The 19,400-nt window shown below is 51.2% G+C and overlaps 1 protein-coding gene across 4 annotated transcripts in view; it reads left to right on the top strand.

Annotated features, from left to right (window-relative positions):
* The window catches only part of SCAP (SREBF chaperone), a 31,663-nt gene extending 13,508 nt beyond the window's left edge, over nucleotides 1-18,155 (top strand). For 2 of the 4 annotated variants that reach the window (XM_078598479.1, XM_078598480.1), the window contains exons 11-24: nucleotides 506-600; nucleotides 1,314-1,412; nucleotides 2,382-2,636; nucleotides 3,919-4,376; nucleotides 4,484-4,657; nucleotides 7,203-7,404; nucleotides 9,153-9,268; nucleotides 10,683-11,328; nucleotides 12,935-13,020; nucleotides 13,488-13,564; nucleotides 13,736-13,941; nucleotides 14,832-14,912; nucleotides 15,101-15,307; nucleotides 16,096-18,155. In XM_078598479.1, coding sequence (XP_078454605.1) covers nucleotides 506-600; nucleotides 1,314-1,412; nucleotides 2,382-2,636; nucleotides 3,919-4,376; nucleotides 4,484-4,657; nucleotides 7,203-7,404; nucleotides 9,153-9,268; nucleotides 10,683-11,328; nucleotides 12,935-13,020; nucleotides 13,488-13,564; nucleotides 13,736-13,941; nucleotides 14,832-14,912; nucleotides 15,101-15,307; nucleotides 16,096-16,341 — 2,948 coding nt within the window. In that variant the 3' untranslated portion in view covers nucleotides 16,342-18,155. Of the gene's footprint in view, nucleotides 1-505; nucleotides 601-1,313; nucleotides 1,413-2,381; nucleotides 2,637-3,918; nucleotides 4,377-4,483; nucleotides 4,658-7,202; nucleotides 7,405-9,152; nucleotides 9,269-10,682; nucleotides 11,329-12,934; nucleotides 13,021-13,487; nucleotides 13,565-13,672; nucleotides 13,942-14,831; nucleotides 14,913-15,100; nucleotides 15,308-16,095 lie in introns of those variants that run through there. The other 2 variants (XM_078598482.1, XM_078598483.1) reach the window with 2 other exon arrangements.
* Nucleotides 18,156-19,400: the final 1,245 nt, after the last annotated feature.

Raw genomic sequence — 19,400 nt, 5'->3', positions numbered from 1 at the left:
CGTCGCCGGTTACAGGAGCAGGCACGGACCGCCTTTAACACGTGAATTACAACTACAGGGATTCGCGGATCCTGGATCGCATCAATGTCTGCAGTTAAAACAAGTGCATGGACGATGCAGTTTACACCATGCATATAACCTAGACACACCCACAGAGAATCTAGTGTGCTGTGTGTGTGCGCGCGTCATGGCCTCGTGTGTGTGTGTGTGCGTCATGGCCTCGTGTGTGTGTGTGTGTGTGCGTCATGGCCTCGTGTGTGTGTGTGTCATGGCCTCGTGTGTGTGTGTGCGTCATGGCCTCGTGTGTGCGTCATGGCCTCGTGTGTTTGTGCGTCATGGCCTCGTGTGTGTGTGTGCGCGCGTCATGGCCTCGTGTGTGTGTGTGTGTGCGTGCGTCATGGCCTCGTGTGTGTGTGTGCGTCATGGCCTCGTGTGTGTGTGTGTGTGTGCGTCATGGCCTCGTGTGGAGTCATTGCCTCGTGTGCCTCTCCGTCTCTCTGTGCAGGACTCAGCAACGAGGGCTGGTCCATTGTCAAGAACATGGCCACCGAGCTCTTCATTGTCCTCATTGGCTACTTCACCATGGTCCCCGCCATCCAGGTACTTGAATGCAGATGATGAGCTCATTGGCGTCTGCAGTGTGGGTCTCTTAACACACCGTGTAGCTCGTTATACGATCCGATATAATTATAATCGACCGTGATCTATCCATTACTGGATGAAGGCCTCCGCCAGGCTCTCAAATTCCTCACAGTCTTGTGATGCGTCGGTCCAGCTCACTCATGCACTTGAGCTGATTTCATCAATCTATCTCTGCGGTGAGGATGATCCATCTTTGGTGTCTCTAGGATGATCCATACTTTGGCTGACATTCTGTCAACAGTCTTTTCCATCAACCATTATCCCTTCTAGCGACGTGGCCTGTCCAAGCCCAATTACTTTTACGAAATTAGATTAGATTTGCTGTCACTATTTTAAAATGATCTGCATCTCACTCAGTTGGAATGAAACACAGTAGCAATCATCGCCCCCCTACTGGCAGACTTTTGCCCGTTTACAGGGTCAGGTGCCGAGTCACCTTATGCCCGCATGGATTGCTGCCACTGTGGGTGCCCTTTCAAATGTTTGAGATGAGATATGATGCAAGTCACTCAAGTTCTCTGAGATGCTCTGTGCGTCAAGGTGCTAATCAGAATTAGCATTATTATTGAAGGTCACATTGTGTAACGTGAAATAGATATATCGAGTGCTATGTAGAACTGAAGATATCAATGGATTAAACGAATTGTCTGCTGTTGTGTGGTTGTTCCCAGGAGTTCTGCCTCTTTGCTCTGGTGGGGATCGTGTCCGACTTCTTCCTGCAGATGTTCTTCTTCACAACAGTGCTGGCCATCGACATCCGCCGCATGGAGGTGAGGCAGCAGTGCACAGCAGCCAGTTTGCACGCACGTGTTGTGTTTCGCTTCGGACTTGCTTACTCCGCAAGTCAGCTCAGGTCCCAGGAAACGGCTCCTTCAGCAGATCACCGATTTTCTGCATATTTGAGCGATTCCTGCTTTATTTGCGGTGTGCTGGTATAACGATGGGACATTTGGTATCCGTGTCGTTCTTTTAGCGCAAGGCTATCGCAAAGGCGTTGTATTTCGCAGACACAGTCTGCAGTAGTATCACAGTTTCTGTGTGTCGTCACAATTGAGTCATTTGCAGTGTAATTTTCAAAGCTTTCAAATTTTTGTGGCACACAACGGCCGATTCTTTTTGACTGACGTCACCGGATCCTTCGCGTCCGCTGTGACGACGGCGCGTAGTACTTCGTGGCGGTAAGGTCCGAACCTCTGCAACAATCAGTGGACGCGTCACCCCCCCACATGGCCACCTGCACTCCCGTGCCTCTGTAGGACTCGAGGCACGAGATGACCACGTGTGCCGATAGAGCCGGCTCAGTAGAGCGGTACCCGGTGTGAGTCGCATGGTTGGCTACGTACGTTGCGAAAAAAGTTCAACATATGTACAAAGGAGTAGTCGTGGAAGATGACTCCACATTTCCGCTTCAGGAGCCCTTGTCCGCCTCTCCTACCCAATGCTGAACGTGTCGGTCACCGAGGGTGCCCTAGTTCACAGTGCTTGCTGTCAGAGCTAGGCTGGACTGCATTGAGGGAGAAACCAATAGGTTAATGGTTTTATCGTGCAGTCCTTAATTTCATAATTTCAACTTATAACGTGCGCAATATTTGCTCGTTGTCGTGGAGAGAGAATGACTCGACGGCCGGCTCGAGGACGATGACCTCGCCTTGACGATGCTTGGCTGGCCGGTTTCAGGACCCCCATAACCCCGCTGGTGCTGCCTCTCCGCTGTCTCCGCTCTCGCCGCACGCTTGCAGTTGTCCGACCTGCACAAGCACCCCCTGCGAGGCCCGCCGGAGGCGCTCCACGTGCCCATACCCGCCCCGGCCCCTCGCGCTCGCTCCAAAGCCCCCCGAGGCCCCGGGGAGGTGCGGCCAGGCCACCAGCCGCCCGCGTCCTTCCCCTACTCCATCTCGCTACCGCCCCCGTCGCTGCGCACGCTGCGCTTGCCGCGCCGCCTGCGTGTCGTCTACTTCTTCGCTCGCACGCGGTTGGCTCAGCGAGTCATCATGGTGAGTTCCCGCGCACGGCGCTTGCCGGTGAGTGTCACACGTTGAGGCTCCAGATGCTAAGCTCTGCTACGGTAAAGCTAATTGCATGACGAACACTTCCTGTGTGTGTGTGGTATACTGGTTATGTATCGTGATTGCTGTGTGCGCGCAATGCTTTGTGTGTTTGTGCGTGTGGTGTTTGCTGTGTGGGGAGCGGTGGTGTAGCTAGGCCTCGGCAAGGTAAGGTAATTTACCCTTTTTACCGGGTAAAAGGGTAAAGGTAAAGGGTAAAGAAGTCGACATGCCAAGGGGTAAGGTAAAGGGTAGGGTAAAGGTAGCTCGGAAGAATTACCCGGTAGGTTTACCACTAAAAGCTCCGTGGCGCAGTCCGTGGCCTCCATTTAATAAGTAATATTAAAACAAACTTTAAAAAAACACGCTTTTATTAAACGTACGAGTAATGACAGAACTCTACGACTCCAGGAAGTGGCCCTGAAGCTCGCCACAACGTAAGGGGCCGTGGTGATTTACAGCCGTCAGTTGAGTGTGGACAATTATGATAGAATATAGTGTTGTCATCAGTATGACATAAGTATACCAAGTTTGCAGTCGATACCACATTAGGAAGTGGGTAAAAATTTAGTTACAAGATTTGAGGATACGACGACGACGACAACAATGACAACAACAACAACAAGCGTGTAAAATTGGAATCATCGAGAGTATTCTATATTAATAAAGCGCTCTACCCAGCATTTACCGTTATAAACCTTGTTCATGTGTAGTAGTTCCCTAGTAATTACCCTGTAATTGGGTAATTTGTATGGGGTAAGGGTAAAAGGTAGGCTCGTTGTTTTTTACCTTTTACCTTACCTGCTAAAGGGTTAAAGGTAGGTTAGAGTGATTGTATTGTGGTAAGGTAAAAGGTAGGGTAAAAATAGGCTCGTTGTTTTTACCTTTTAACTTTTACCTTACCTTGCCGAGACCTAGGTGTAGCGGTTAGCGCGCTGCGCTACAAAGCTGGCGGCCAGATTTCAATTCCCGCTCACGGCCAACACCGTGGACAATTATCTGAACCAGTCTTGGGCCTCCCCTAGATCGACTCGGCCTCAAATGAGTACCTGGTGCAGTGTGTAAACATGGGGAGTGCTTCTGGCCACCCACCCCCTCGTGTGCCATGGCAGCCTTCATAGGTGCTCGCTGACAGCACTTTCTGTGATGGCTGGAGGGGGGGGATCTGTGTAGTTGCCGTTTGCTGTGGGCGAGCGCGGCGCTTGACACGTGCGCGTGCCCGACGCTGCAGCTGGGCACCGTCGTATGGATCGGCATCCTCGTGTACACGGACCCCACGGGGCTGCGCGCGTACATCGCCTCGCGCGTCGCGCAGCAGAGCCCGCTGGGCGGCGGCGACCTCACGCGCATGGCCATGGCCGGACTCTTCAGCCACGAGACGCCAGGGGCCTCTGCCGCCGCCGCCCTCTCCGCGGGCGACGCCGCCTCCACCGTGGCCGCGGCCCCCGGCGAATCGGGCGCGGGCCGCGAGCCGGGCCGCGGGAGCGTGCCGCCCGACGCGGGGCCCGGACGGCCTCCCCCCGCGCCCGCCCCGCGCGGCTGGGAGAGCCTGAACGTGCACGCGGAGCGCGAGCGGCCGCCCGCCGACATCACGTGGAGCGGCGCGCAGGACGAGGAGGTGTGGAGGCAGCTCTCGTTCCGCCACTGGCCCACGCTCTTCAGCTACTACAACATCAGCCTGGCCAGGAAGTACGTGCGGCCTATGCGCTTTGCCGCACAAGCGCCGTGCTACACCGCGCGGGCCGTGCCCCGGCACTACGCCGCATGCCATTCACCGCGCGCGTCATTCCGCGCAGGTACATCAGCATCCTGCCGGTGGTGCCGGTGTCGGTGGTGCTGTCCCCGGAGGACGCGCTGGCGCTGCAGCACCCAATGGAGTTGGAGCAGCACCGCCTGGCGCTGCAGCACGAGCGTGAAAAGGCGGCGCTGCCCGTGCTGCCCGCCCCGACAGGGCTCACCTCCTACTACCGGTAACACTGCAGTGACATCACAACGCAGTGACGTCACAATGCAGTGTGACGTCGCTGCATTGTGACGTCACAATGCATTGTGACGTCACAATGCATTGTGACGTCACAATGCAGCGACGTCACACTGCATTGTGACGTCACAATGCAGCGACGTCACACTGCATTGTGACGTCACTGCGTTGTGATGTCACTGCAGTGTTACGCAGTGACGTCACAACGCAGTGACTTCACAACGCAGTGACGTCACAACGCAGTGACGTCACAACGCAGTGACGTCACAACGCAGTGACGTCACAACGCAGTGACGTCACAACGCAGTGACGTCACAACGCAGTGACCTCACAACGCAGTGACGTCACAACGCAGTGACGTCACAACGCAGTGACTTCACAACGCAGTGACGTCACAACGCAGTGACGTCACAACGCAGTGACGTCACAACGCAGTGACGTCACAACGCAGCACCACAAGCAACACTAATGACCACTCTGGAAATTTCTAAGCATGGAATGAGTCATCAATGAATATGGTTATTTGACTCATGAAGTTAGTTATGCTTGTAAGAATCAATCATGCAAGATTAACACAAGTTATTTGCACATAACTGCCTCCAGTTTTCAAGGACAATGCATACGTTGTCTACATATGTTTATTTGCATATTTTACCACAAGCACGTGTGGTTAATGTAGACTTGACGCCTCGTGATGGGGGTTTACTTCGTGTTTGAACATATTTACACCGGGATACTTGCCGAAAGGGGAAAGCCTCATCTTGTTTTAATCATCTTAATAATGACAAAAAGGGTCCCAAGTTCACCTGTCTTTTCACTCTCAGAGGGAATCGCAGCTTCCTGCTCCTTGGAATGTTCAGTTGTGCACGAGTACCACCATTCGTGATCACGTGGTCATGCTATCTTGCAACTCCTGGCAAAATCTGGAGAGAAAAACATTTGGATGTGAACAGCAGGATGACACCGCATGGAACCGCCTCTGAGATTGTTATCAGTTCCTTTATTTAAAAAAAACACCTTTGCACCTTAACAAAACACATACTGTGGAGTAATAAAGTGCTATAACAATAAAAATGGCCATTGCACTGACACGAACCGCATGCCCTTGGGTGCACTGTGTGCTTAGCTGCATGGACTATAAACCAACGTTGACAGCGATAACCACCGGTGCTGTTTCTTGCTGTTGCATCTTCCTCTCTTTGCCATCTCCATTCTCTGTGATCAGAGTCAGAATATTTATATGAAGCTCTTTTTCACAGATGTCCAGTAGGGGCGGGTCAGGACGTTACAACAACAACAATACAACAACAACAAACAATACAACAACAACAAACATAAAAACACGGTAGGAGTGCAAAATATAGGAAAGGTAAACAAATCACTGAAAAAAATATGCAAATAAATGAAACTTTTTTTAATTAAATCCTTTATATTAAGTTCACTTGCTTGCTTGCTTGCGCGCTTAGGACCGTGCAAATCTTTCGGTCGTTTTTTAACCCACTTCCCGTGATCCAATCGAACTGACATTTTCCACACAGACTCGTTGTGCGTGACAATTAATTTTCGTGAAAATTTTTCCCCAAAATGTACACTTTTTAGGAAAAAAAAATTATATGTAATTACCAATTGCTTAATGGTGGCAGGCAATCATCTGACCCATAGGTGGCAGCCATCTCAAGCCAGAGGATGAGAGGACTCTAGCCGCGACACATATAAAGGATTTATAGTGAAAAACTTTGTTTTTACGGGTTAATTTTTATCTTACCAGGTTATGGCCACTGAGGTATTAACTTATTTTGCAGAAGCTACCTGGCCACAAATGATAGCTCTGCACAGTGGTGGCGTACCATGTAAAAATGTATATCAGTAAAATAATCTCAATAATCTAAATTAATGCGAGCAGACACAGCTGAGCCCAACGTTGAACAACGTGGTTCACTACATTTATATATGGCTGCCAAACACCAATCCTTGCATCTGCTTATCATAGCCGTACTTGTGTGCTGCCACCGCCGCTGCCGCCGCTGCTGACTGATATATGTGGTTGGTGCTGAAGGTTTCTGTAGCCGAGTAGCCGGGATGTTTGTCTGTAGGTCAGAGCTTGACTTGAACAAGCAAATTTCTGGGTTTTCAATATAGGAACGTACAGAGGATGCTAAGAATTGAATGATAATCGGATGTGGCACGAAGATTATGTAGACATAGTGATGGGTGGGATGTGCAAGGGGCAGGTTGCCACATCGGGCACTGGAGTGGCACCCAGAGGTTGGTGACCACGGGGTGGTGACTACTACTTAATGATTGACTGCAAGGTCTGGCAGCATGAAGGACGCTATTGTGAGAGGTGATAGCATCAACAGCATCAGCTGCCATGACCTGATGACCTTGAGATGCTCTACGAACATGGTTTTGCCGCACGTCACGTACATAAGTACGCGATCCTCATGCTCGCCGTGTCTGGACGTAGACGGCGAGGTGAACTGTGCCTGTAAGCGACGCTCGGGCCCCCTCGCGTGCGTGCGTGCGGAGCGCAGGGCAGCGGGGGTGGGCTTCCTTGTGGGCGGCCTGCTGGTGCTCACCACCTGCTGCCTCTACAAGCTGCTGTGCCCCAAGACGTATGGGCAGCTGGGCCCGCGGCACGGGCGGCGGCGCCGGCGCGAGTTGCCGTGCGACCAGTACGGGTACTGCCCCCCCGTGAGCGAGGCCACGCCCGTACCGCTCACGGGGCACCCAATGGTGAGCCCTGCATGGGCGCGCGCGTCACTGTGGGTGCACGCGTCCCGCCCGCGGCCTCGAATGACCGCTGGGCAGCGACGTGGCCCAGCGGTTTCATTCCACGCTACACGCCGCCTGCTTCGCAGTGGACCTTGGAGATGCCGTGACGTGGTTAGAAAAGAGGAGGCCATTGTGTGCTGGGAAAATGTCAAAACTGGGTGGTTTTTAACTTTTGCCGACAAAACTGGATCCCAAATGTCAAAACTGGGTGGTCTTGGAAAACGACAGGCAAAACAGGGTGGTGCTTTTTGATATGACAAAACTGGGTGATGTTCAATGTGGACAAAGGTCAAAACTGGGTGAAGAAGGTGTACGATTTAATGTATCATTTTGTACACGTTTAGGTCCTTGCGTTATTCATCCATATGTCGCCACAGATTTAGAGCGTTCCAAATGATGTTTCTCGTGGCTCATGTTCCATACCTTGCACCACAAACTTCCCGTTTGCATACTGGCACAGTGTGCCAGCTCGCTACTACAGTAACACTTACTTGCCATTTGTATACTGGCACAGTGTGCCAGCTTGCAACTACAGTAACACTTACAGCTCGCGAACATACCCTAACTTGCCATTTGTATACTGGCACAGTGTGCCAGCTCGCTTACTTGCCGTTTGCATACTGGCACAGTGTGCCAGCTCGCTACTACAGTAACACTTACTTGCCATATGTATACTGGCACAGTGTGCCAGCTTGCAACTACAGTAACACTTACAGCTCGCGAACATACCCTAACTTGCCATTTGTATACTGGCACAGTGTGCCAGCTCGCTTACTTGCCGTTTGTATACTGGCACACTGTGCCAGCATACTAATACCAAGTGTTTAGATGAATGGGGTGCTGGCACAGTGTGCCAGTATACAAATACCAAGTGTTTGGATGAATGGGGTGCTGGCACACTGTGCTAGTATACAATTATCAAGTGTATTTGACAAATGTCAAAACTGGGTGCACCCTGAGTGTCCAAAACTCAAGTTTTTGGCCACCCAGGGTGCACCCAGTTTTGACATTTGGGATCCAGTTTTGTAGGCAAAAGTTAAAAACCACCCAGTTTTGACATTTTCCCATTGTGTGCTAGCGCCGTGGTCCACATTTTAAATTTGTTCTGCAAATTACTCGATTGGCTTTACACATAGAAACATTTCCCCCTATTGTGAAAGTACTGCAGACTTAAACATATCACATTCACGATACCAAATGTAATAAATTATTAATTGTCATATTTTGTCGAGTGCTGTTGGCGAGCTCTAATAAAGGCTTGCATGGTGAACGTGGGGTTGGTGGGGCTAGCACCACACCCGACCGACTTTGCCTCTAGCGCTGATGTATACGGACTGCGCCAGGTACTAAATTAAGGCTGAGTGAATTAGCGGAGGCCCAGGATCAATTCGGATTTTCCTCACTGATGTATGCCTGAGTGGAAATCCTTTTAGTCATCGGGGTTTGAGGTTACTCTGAAGAGTGAGCAAAGGTGGAGATTCAATAGTCGAGGTGAGACCCGACTAGGCTCAGGCGAAAGTGTTTGCGCACAATCCTATTTAAACGACACGCACTTCGCAAGGTACAGAATCGCTTGTTTACAATTTTGAATCTTTTAAGTTACCTGTGACCTGTGCCAAAATGCATGAATGCTTGCTACCTATACACGCGGCTAACCGGGGGCCGTGTTGTGCGTGCCGTGTGATGGGTTGATTGCCCGTGGACCCAAGGACATAGAGTGCGTGGCCGTGGACGGCGGAATGCTGGTGAGCTGCTGCCTCGCCGGGCAGATCCGTGTTTGGGACGCGCACTCTGGCCGATGCGTGACCGTCATCCACCGCGTCAGGTAGCGCGTCGTGTGCACAGCACTGCCACCGCGGTTTCTACGGCAACGCAAACCTCACTTGTTTGTGAATTAAATGCAAACTTTTCTTCAAAGCATCGCTCGCCAATTGATGGATGTGTGACCTCGTTTTGATGTTTATTACCCTTTCGTGACTGCAAGGATCCATACTCTTGGTTCTTTCGGTAAAGTCACGTAGGTAAAGAAAATAAAAAATAAATCAAATTAAATCACGACGTTTCGATTGCAACACAAGCAATCATCATCATGTGTGAACACCACAGCAAGAGAATGTATACTAAAGTGGGAGAGATGCCAGGAGGCGATATAAGTCAAAGAGGGGGGGGGGGGATAGGGAGCGAGGGGGAGGGCGCCTCGGGGACGCCAGGGACTGAGAACGCGAAACTGGGAGAGCAGAATTTCATGCCATATACTCCATACCCCGTATGTTGTCTCACGGGGGCATGAGCATTTGTTAGCGTAAATTACCACAAGAGGTACGTCAAAAATGTAGTCCTGTACAACTTTAAAAATAAACTTTCTTTTCTGAAAGTGCAAAATAACCATGCAGCTGATAAAAACTACCGTTGTGCTATTGTAATTGTAATTGCCAATGCAACGTGTGCAGAGGGAGTTGTTTAGAGATATGCTGAAACAACCTTTGTGACCTACACGGCCTTTATACAGCACTACTGCCAGTTCATTGACAGTTATTGTTATTGCCTGTGCAGTAACACACGGGAGACTGGAGCCTTGCCCGTATCTCGTGACCTTCCCCCACACCTCCGATTATCACGGTTGGCTATGTACGGTGACTGTCTAAGCAACCCTTAGTTGCTAAGACAGAGGACTAGTTTATGGACCTGTTATAAACTTCACATACCTACATACACTACGTACTATACTCCAGAGCTATAATCTACGTGTTGATGGGACGTAGCGAAAAAACGGTACATGTAGTTTACGATCGCATTATTTACAATAATACAATAATAGGTAATAGTAGAAGGTCGTTTTATGGTCATCTGCTGTGTCTCCACGTGCAAACGGGCACTAATGGCAGCCCTGAGCCGGCAAGCCGAGATTCTACATTTCCATGACAAGGCCATTTTCTCCGTGGGATGATCACTGTTGACCTCGAAAAAATGGGGTGCATCATGTCAACCATAGATGGACAATTTGCGAAGTCAACCCGACTGGGATTTCTACTCATAACCTTGCATTTGTGAGTCAAGTGGTTTTCCTTCATTACCACCATGCTGGAAAAGGAGAGGCTGTCTGAGCAGGTACCTACCCTGTGAACCGTGTGGGTCATTGGCTGTCGAAATGCACTTTGTGCCGGCAGCGCAGGCAGGGTGAGTTTGACTGACATCGTCGCGGTGCATGTTGCATGCTGTCGCTGCCTTCCGTCACACAGCACGAGGCTCAAAGACTTGGACGGCGGCTGTGGCCGTGCGGAAGCGGTCGACGGATGCGTCGGACCAAGGCCTTGGCTCGAGACCGCGGATGCACAGGCTGCCGGAAGTCTCCCCGCAAGCCCCCTGTTTGGGGATCGTAGCAGCCCCACGTCGCCGATTCACGACACGCCTAATAGCCCCTCCTCCGGCTACGACTTCTCCAGCTTTTGTCATCCCAGATTTGACGGAAGCCCGAACTCAATTCCCAGCGGTGCCCATTCCGCATTCTCCTTTGCAGCTGGGCTCTCGGACGATTCGTACGAGCCCCCTTGTGGGAGTCACCGGCGGACACGGAGAGCTAGAGACTCGTCGGCGGAGCAGGGCTTACACGATGCATCGGCAGGCAAGGCCGCGGCCCGCTCGCCCTCGCTGCCAAAAGCGAGGTTACAAGAGGACAGTTTGCCGGAGAGATCGTGTGGAGAGCCCAGCGAGGTGGCTTGCAGATCTCCGCGTGGAGGTGGAGAAGGGGATGAGTCGGGGCTCGGGGCAGGGCCCGGCCCTCCTGCAGATGAGTCCGTCGGCCCCGAGAGCTGTCACGGCGTCATTTGGAGCATGGCCGTGAAGGATGGCATTGTTGTGGTGGGCTGTGGAAACGGCCGCTTGGAGGTGAGAGCGTTGAGATTTTATCTCCACTGTATTTAACATTCTAGTTATACTGACGTAAACATAGTTCGGTCCAAAGTTCAGTGACAAAAGACTTTCTAGAGCAAAGAGTGTGCTGTGCATATTGTGTGGACGTAGGCAAGTAGGAAAATCAAAGGCAGAAATGTAAATCTGGTAGAACCATTGAATAAACTTTAAACATTGCAGGATTGATCACAACTGTTGAACCCATTGTTATAACTGCTTTTTGTGTTTCATTTGTTTTCCTTTTCCCTCACCTCTGATTAGCACAGTTGGCTACGTATGGTGTGAAACATATGTTCCATAACATCAAATGGCAAAACATTTTCAGAAAAAAATTGTCATAATGGAAATCGGTTTGTTGAAAATGTAGTGCCACATTTTATTTTTTTATAACATCCAGTGACAACAGTTCTGTGATTAATTAGCTGTGTGTTTTAAATTGTAATCTCCTTTCCTAAGGCTGAATGTAAAACTCAAAAAGCACTTTAGACATTTAGGTCCAGCTTATTGAGCCAATTGCTGGCGTTTACGGAGGCCGTGCGTGGCTCCTCCACTCCTCCGTGGAGCGATCTGTTGGGCAGCGGTGGTTGAGGATGTGTTACGTAGTTGGCGGTGTGGAGCCGCGGTCGCCATCGGGGCTCTGCTCTATATTTCCTGCGTGCGTGAGACGGACGCAGCGCGTGTGCGAGGTCCTCGTGCGCTTGGGCGAGCTCCAGTGTTTTCTGGTCGAATTGAAGCCAGGGGTTGGTTCCGCTCTGGGGTCGGAAACAATGTCTGTTGTCAGAGCTCGTTTCCGTCCGCTCTGCTCGGCAGCTTGTGTTTCACGGGGTCCAAGCCGGAGGTTTGAAGAGCCTTTGCTCGGGACCCAAATGGTTCAGGGAATTTTATGAAGTGAGTTTGCTCATATAATCGTGCAGCTTTGCACATGTCACATCGTTCGTGGAGTAGTTGAACTAACCCTGCACAATCTGCGATGCATGTGCATTCTAGCTCTAAATGTGATTTATAATCATAATAAACATTTATTTGGTATTGAATAATTCATGCGAATTCATTCTCAATGCTGTAGCGCTGTAACGTGTAAACCCATCACAGAAATGTGTTGGAAAACCAACAGACAAGCGGGAAGGCAGCCAGAACCAGCGCCAACAATTACGCAAGGAGGCAAGTTTGGCCAACTCCATCACGCAGTGAGCAAAGTACCATTGGGCCCAACGTGTAATCTTTTGCGACAGCATTTGTATAAACTGCTCTTGCTGCCATACACCGGCGTCTCAAGTGATTTGTTTGAGGGTCGCAGTCCGCTTCGAACGTCGACCGCCAACTGAAGTGTGCAATTTGCTGGAGGAAATCTAAATACCGAGAGAAAACCCACGTGTGTGAGGAGGGGAGGAGGTAGCATTTAATCCCCATACAGATGGAAATAAATCCACTTGCTATAACTGCCGAATGCTGGAAAGCCAGGATGTGGCGACGTCGACACGCCCACGGGTAGGCAGGGAGTTTGAGGACCGCGACTGTGGTCCAGCAAGCCGTGCTGATGGAGCCCGCGCTGTGCTTGCACCCCCCCACCCCCCCCGCACAGGTGTGGGATGCGCAGAGCGGAACGCTGCACTGCTGCCACGAAGAGGGGGTAGCCGGCATCATCGCTCTCTCCTTCTCACAGAACAAGTGAGCGCTCTCGGCGTGGCCCTGTCGGGCCGAGCGGATGCGTTCCGCGAGTCTTCACAATGGACTCTCGCGCCAGACCGTGGCGCCGGGGAATCCGTATCGATTTCATTGCGCCGTTTGGTTGGAGGAGTCGGATGAAGCCCCAACGTTCGCTTTCCAGTAATGAAAACCACCCTATCACCTGAAACCCCCGCCTCCTTTGGGAGCGATGATCCCCCCTCTGCCCCTGGTGGATTTGCGTGACTTGAAGGCAATAGATCACAAATCGCACTGCTCGATTTTGATTAACTCACTCAGAAACATCTGCACTTACTCATGAGCCCATTCCTGAGCTGTATTGATGGTCACGAGCTCTCTTCTCCGTTGTAACGTTGCTCATGGCTACTGATGGCTACTCGTGCGTTCCTAATCGCCGTGCCCTCTGCGCCTTTGCTCACCGTTGCCGCTGCTGCTGCTGCGTCGTGCAGCATCGTGGCGGCACGGCTCAACGGGACTCTCGACTTCTTCCTGCTGGAGACGAGCAGCCTGCAGAGGCACGGCCATGGTGCGTGCCTCTCGCTCTCACCCTACTGGCACCACACGCGGATTATTGACGAGTACATTATTGCGCAGTTTTCTTTGTGTTGCTTTAAAATGTTTCTTTACCGTTTAGCATCCGGGTAGCAAAGAAATGGCGCATTTGGACCGAACAAACTGATAGTGGCATGTTGTGCAGCAGCAGCTGCAGCAGCGCCGGTCACGCGAGACGGGCGGCGCCCGCCGGTGTTGCGGGCGCCCTGCGGGGACGCGGAAGGCGATGGTGACGGCGACGTGTCTTGCCGGCTTATGCACTCCGTTTGCCCCGCGCACCACAAACCGATCACCACGCTGAGGGCTGCGGCGGGGCGCGTCGTCACGGGCAGCGAGGATCACACGCTCAAGGCACGCGGCTGCACGGCCACGCGGATGCGGCACGACTCGATCACACAGACATAACTTCAACCGTGATGAGGGGTACAAACTGAGTAATCATTGGAAAGATGTTATTAACCATGCAAAAAAGATTTAACTACACATATTTGGACCATCTTATTTGACAGGCACTATTCTTTAGTTACCGTACAGTTTACTGATAGACAGCCAGTTTTGTTTGATCATGTTTAGCTTCTTTTTTCACACGCTGGTTGCCTGCTTTGAGTTTTACCCACCCAGCAACATAGCAAGGGGCTGCTTTGTCCTGACTTGCTTTTCTGCTTCTGCCATCTACGTAACAAAGGCTCAGTCCCAGCAGCAGCAGCCGCACCAACCATATCATAACAACTCCTCTCCCGCGGCCCACCCTGGCTCCTCTACGCTCAACCAGTCTACACAATAAAGGCTCAGTCCCAACAGCAGCCTCAGCCGCACCAACCTTATCATAAGAAACTCCTCTCCAGGGGCCTACCCTGGCTCCTCCCCCCTCAACCAGTATATATACAAGGTCGGGTCTCTTGGGATTTCTCTTTACTTGATACAACAATCGTGCTGTGACGGTTCCACCTGAATACGGAAGCTTGTGTTGCCTCCGAAACGTCGTGATTTTTTATTTTATTTCTATTATTTCTTTTATTATTTTTTTATTATTTATCTCTTACCTACGTGACTTTACCAAAAAAACCTAAGAGTATGAATCCTTGCAGTCACGAAAGCTTCAAATCTAGGTCTATCAACTACCCAAATTTGACCAATTGATCACGCGGTCTATTTCTGAATCACAATGAGGGCTGTGAACAACTCTGTGTCGGGGGATCTTAGCGGTGCAAGTCGGTTGATGTGCGGTGTCTCTCGTTTAGGTGTTCAAGCTCGAAGACTCGTGCTGTCTGTTCACCTTGCGAGGCCACCAAGCCGGAGTGACCACTGCCTACCTGGACCAGGTGGACCACGCGGCCCCACGGGAGGGGGGGGGAGCGCTTGCTCCCAAGCATTTTATCTTCAACGGTGTCTTAACAAAAACACTTTTTGTAGGAAAAGTGATTGAACTGGTTACCTATCACGTGGGCAATGCATTTGAAGTCAAATATATTACGCGAAAATGATACGTTTTGCTCCTCCGTGCACGCAGAACATGACGCTGTGCAGCGGCGGCCGCGACGGAGCCGTGTGTCTTTGGGACGCGCTCACAGGGAGCCGCGTGAGCCAGATGTACGGGCACCGCGGCGACGTCGTGTGCCTCTCGTGCACCGCCAGCTACGTGATCAGTGCCGGCGTGGACGACAAGCTGTGCGTGTGGGACCGCTGCAGTGGCTCGCAGCTCTTCACCATCCTCCAGGTGCCGCGTCTTTCCCGTCGTGGCCCGGCGTAACTCCGGGCCACTTTTGCAACGGACAGTCGCGTCGTGCGTGTGCTCCTTGCGAATGTCAAGCTCAGAATCCTGCGTGTCTGCTGCACGCGGGTTTTCCACGTGGTGCAAATTTAGTTCTCGATGGTTTCAATTTGAGTTTGTTCGTCGAAACTTGTTACAGGCGATTGAATCCGATACTCCACCATCTTTTAGTTGCAAAAAGGCAGCAGAAATATTCCCAGATTTTAATTTCAACGCGTTTCACCACTTGTGTGTAGCATTTTCTGCTGCGTCTGCGATGCGCGTCGTGGAATGGTCCGCTGTGGTGGGGAAAATAGAGCCAATTCCAGGGTCATTAAGGTGCAGAACATCCCAGCAAGTCACAGTTTGTGTTTCCAAACAGGAAAACACAGAATTCCATAGGGGAGTGAGCATTGGAGTGGGCATGGTGAAAGCATGATAACGGTTCCTCCGCTATATTCACCTTACGTGTGGTTTGTGGGGCCCAATAGAGCCAGGACTGGTTGCTGTCCAACGAATGATGAACAGAGGTTATCTCCATTCACCTCGGGGAACCCAGTCAGTCCGTTTGTCGTTTGCACAGAACGTGTTTGTGTGGTGTTTTCACCACTGAAACTTTCCATCCTGGCACTTTCTGCTGAACTTGTGAACTGCTCATGAACTGCACCCAGCATCCACATTCTTGTTACATCCCCGTGGTCGTGGCTGTGTGTGATGTGTGTGTGTGATGTCCTTGCATGTGGCCTGCACACCAGGAGCCCGACTGTGGCTCCAGCTTCGCCGTGCTGGCGGAGAGCGTGCTGGTCACCGGGGCACCGGGCTGCCTCAGCCTGTGGGAGCTGGCTTACGGCGCCCTGCTGCAGACGGTCTGCCTGCCGGCGTGCGATGAGCTGCAGCTGCCCCGCGCCCTGCTGCCCATCAACAACACCACCGTGGCCTGTCACCTGGGCTCCTCCCTCAAGCTGGTGCAGCTGCCGAGTGTTGTGGACAAACTGGACTAGGCGCGCGCGTGGCCGTGCGCCAGGGCCCGCAGCGTGCGTTGCTGCCTAGTAGCTGACTAACCATTCAGGGTTTTTACTTGACCAAACGTTGTTGTGGATGCATTGGCAAGGTCATTTGAAGGATTTAATAATGCTGGTGCTCACCTAGGGAAGAAGTGTGTTTTATATAAGATTTGTGTTTTCTAAAGACGAGTTATAAAATTGCAGTCTCTAACCGGGCTACTTTAGATGCGAATTCATGTGCCACCTTTGAGAATTGTGGGTAATAAAATAATAGATAAGGGACCAGATTCACGTGCTGGCAAATGCCCATTTCCTGTCGATTGCTGACATTCTTCATCACCTGTAAATCATGAACGTGATGTCGTCTACTGTATCGCATTGTGAATCTGGCCAAAGGGTTTGCTTATATCAATAAAAGAAAGCACCCTTTCCATTGATCAGTGGGCTTCCCAGATAAATTTATCTCGGATGCTTTTGTTAAAACGAGCAACATTCTACGTCCAGTCTCATGAGCCGGGTGTGTGGCTCGTCAAGGCGACTGCCCGCAGGTGGCTTCGTGTCGGCCAGAGATGCACCACAGACGACATTATGCACGTGTGTGTTGGGATTGAAAGATGCTCCTCTCTTTGGCATAGTGGGTTATTTAATAAAAAGAGACGTGTTTAGCTGGAGAAGAAATGTTGGGCCCATAGGGTGAGTGTGCCTACCTGGCTTTCATCCGTAATGTCAGGTCCTTCAGTAAAACACTGCTCACACTCTGTGATGAGACAAATCCAGGCTGTTCCTTGCTTTAACAAACGTCCCGGGAGTTGGTTAATGCGGAAGCATGGTGCTCATTAGGCCGAATCATCGGTGAGTTAATTGCAATTTCATTTCCGAGATTAAACAATTGCGTTGTCTGTTTAAGTTATAAACGAACATTGCTCCAGCCGAAGTGAATGTGTATGCTCGTGTTAATGATCGTAATTACATCTTTGTGTAATCTCAACGACATTGTGAAGCTATTGGCCAGTTTGGGGCAGTCAAACTCTGTACATTTTATAAACAAGCTGGATTTAATGACCTACAAGTTTATTAGCATCTTTTGGCTAATTTTGAGATCCCGTCTCAGCATTGCAGCAAACTCCTCCGTACATTATTCAACAACAACACATAACGTCTGGTGACGCTGCGTTGGCAGTGGTGCATGAGCACAATTAACAAAACGACTCCAACACATCCGTCAATAACACTGCCTTCAAAGAAACAATATAAAACGGGTGACGTTTCAGGCAATGGCCCTACTTTGTAAAACAAATATAGCACTTTGGGTGAGGTTCCCTGGGTAGTATCCAAAGTGGCCGCAAGTGATGACGTGGTACTGTACGAGGAGGAGATCTGCTCTCACGGACGATGTAGATTTGCAGTTTTGCAGGACGCGGGTGGTTGTGTCGTCACGTCAACCAGCGCACTTAGTGTGGGTCGATGAGAACACGTGATATCACTAAAAAGCTGATGCCACGGGCTGGGAGTAAATTATAATTTGTTAATTAATAAGGTTTATATGTTTGTGTGTGTATGTGCTTCTTTTCTATGTACCACTTAGTGGTAAGCATTCAGCAATGGGATATTAATGATTGCCGGTGTTTAGTGTGGGGATACGGGCCAGTGAAACACGCTGAAGGCAACACCTACTGTGTGCACTTACAGTTGCATTTTTCTACTGTATATTTTTTGTTATTTAAATGTTATGACTACACCAAATGAAATGAATGTACTGGCAAGCTTACAGAAGACTATAAACATTTGGATAATAAATAACTGATATCATAGTCTCGGGGTGTGTGTGTAATAGTGTGTGTATTCGGCAAAAACAACCCCCTACCTCCTTGTGGTGCCGGACGGCAACGCTGTAGTCGGCAGTGCTGTGGGAGCAGGGCCAATGTAGATCGGCCATTCCCCTCATGGCGTTTGTAACCACCACAGTGGCCAAATGGGGGCTCTGGACGGGTGCAAGGGGCTGGTAACCCCTCCACCTTCAATTACCACAAAACCACGCCTAAATATATGTAATGTGGGCGTAAACGACCTCCCGGAAGTGACGTCATGTGGGGAGGAGTTACGTCACGTGGGGGAGAGGGTAAGGGTCTATAAGGGGGGTAACCGGAAGCAGTCGGGAGGGATCGGAGACTGGGAAAGTGGGAGGCCACGCAGGGCGAAGGGTGAGGAGAGAGTGGCGAGATCGCCACACACCCGAGCCACGAGGATCGGCACCGTCGGCCAACGGTGACTGACCCCCGGGCAGCAGGAGCAGCGAGGAGGCTGCAGAGAGCAGCGGGTCTGCAAGGGAGGAGTCGGGCAGCAGGGGTCTGCACGACGTGACAGCAGCGGGTCTGCTAGGAGGGAGTTGGGCTACGTGAGCGACAGCAGCCTGGGGCTGCAGAGCAGAGAGTATATAGGGGAGTACCGTGAGGGAAAAGAGATCGAACCCAAATAAAGGACACAGGACAGAGAGAAGCGTCTGAGTCTTTTATTACATATATATAATTAATACGCTTGTGCCAGAGGCCCCGGGGGGACATGCGACTGATGTCTCCTGGCCAAACCCAATTTGGCAGAGCCAGGAGATTGAATCTCTACCCTCGGGGCTCCTCCAGAAACAACAATACTACTGAGGGTGGCCACGTGGAATGTTCGAATGCTCACTGCGGAGGAGAGGCTGCCACTCCCTCTGTCGGGAGCTGGACCGGTACCGCCTGGATCTCTGCTATTCAGGAGGTCCGGTGGACCGGTTCTGGCTCCTGCCACCATGAGGGGTGGACAGTCCTCTACTCGGGGCAGGAGACCACCAAACAACAGGGGGTGGCTCTTCTTCTGAACAAAATAATGAAGGGGGCGTGGGAGCGTGGCGGTGAGGTGTGGAAAGCGGTAAGCCCCAGACTACTTTGGGCTCGCCTTCTCATCAACCGGAGGCGAGAAGTGGTGGTCGTGGTTACTTATGCCTCCACCGAAGACGAACATCTGTGGAGGGATGCAGGCAAGGCCGATGAGTCGGGTAGCTTCTATGACCTGTCACA

Source organism: Lampetra planeri, chromosome 10, assembly GCF_965212315.1.
Source record: "Lampetra planeri chromosome 10, kcLamPlan1.2.h2, whole genome shotgun sequence".
In the NCBI taxonomy this organism is placed as follows: domain Eukaryota; kingdom Metazoa; phylum Chordata; class Hyperoartia; order Petromyzontiformes; family Petromyzontidae; genus Lampetra; species Lampetra planeri.
This window is presented reverse-complemented; position numbering and strand designations above follow the sequence as displayed.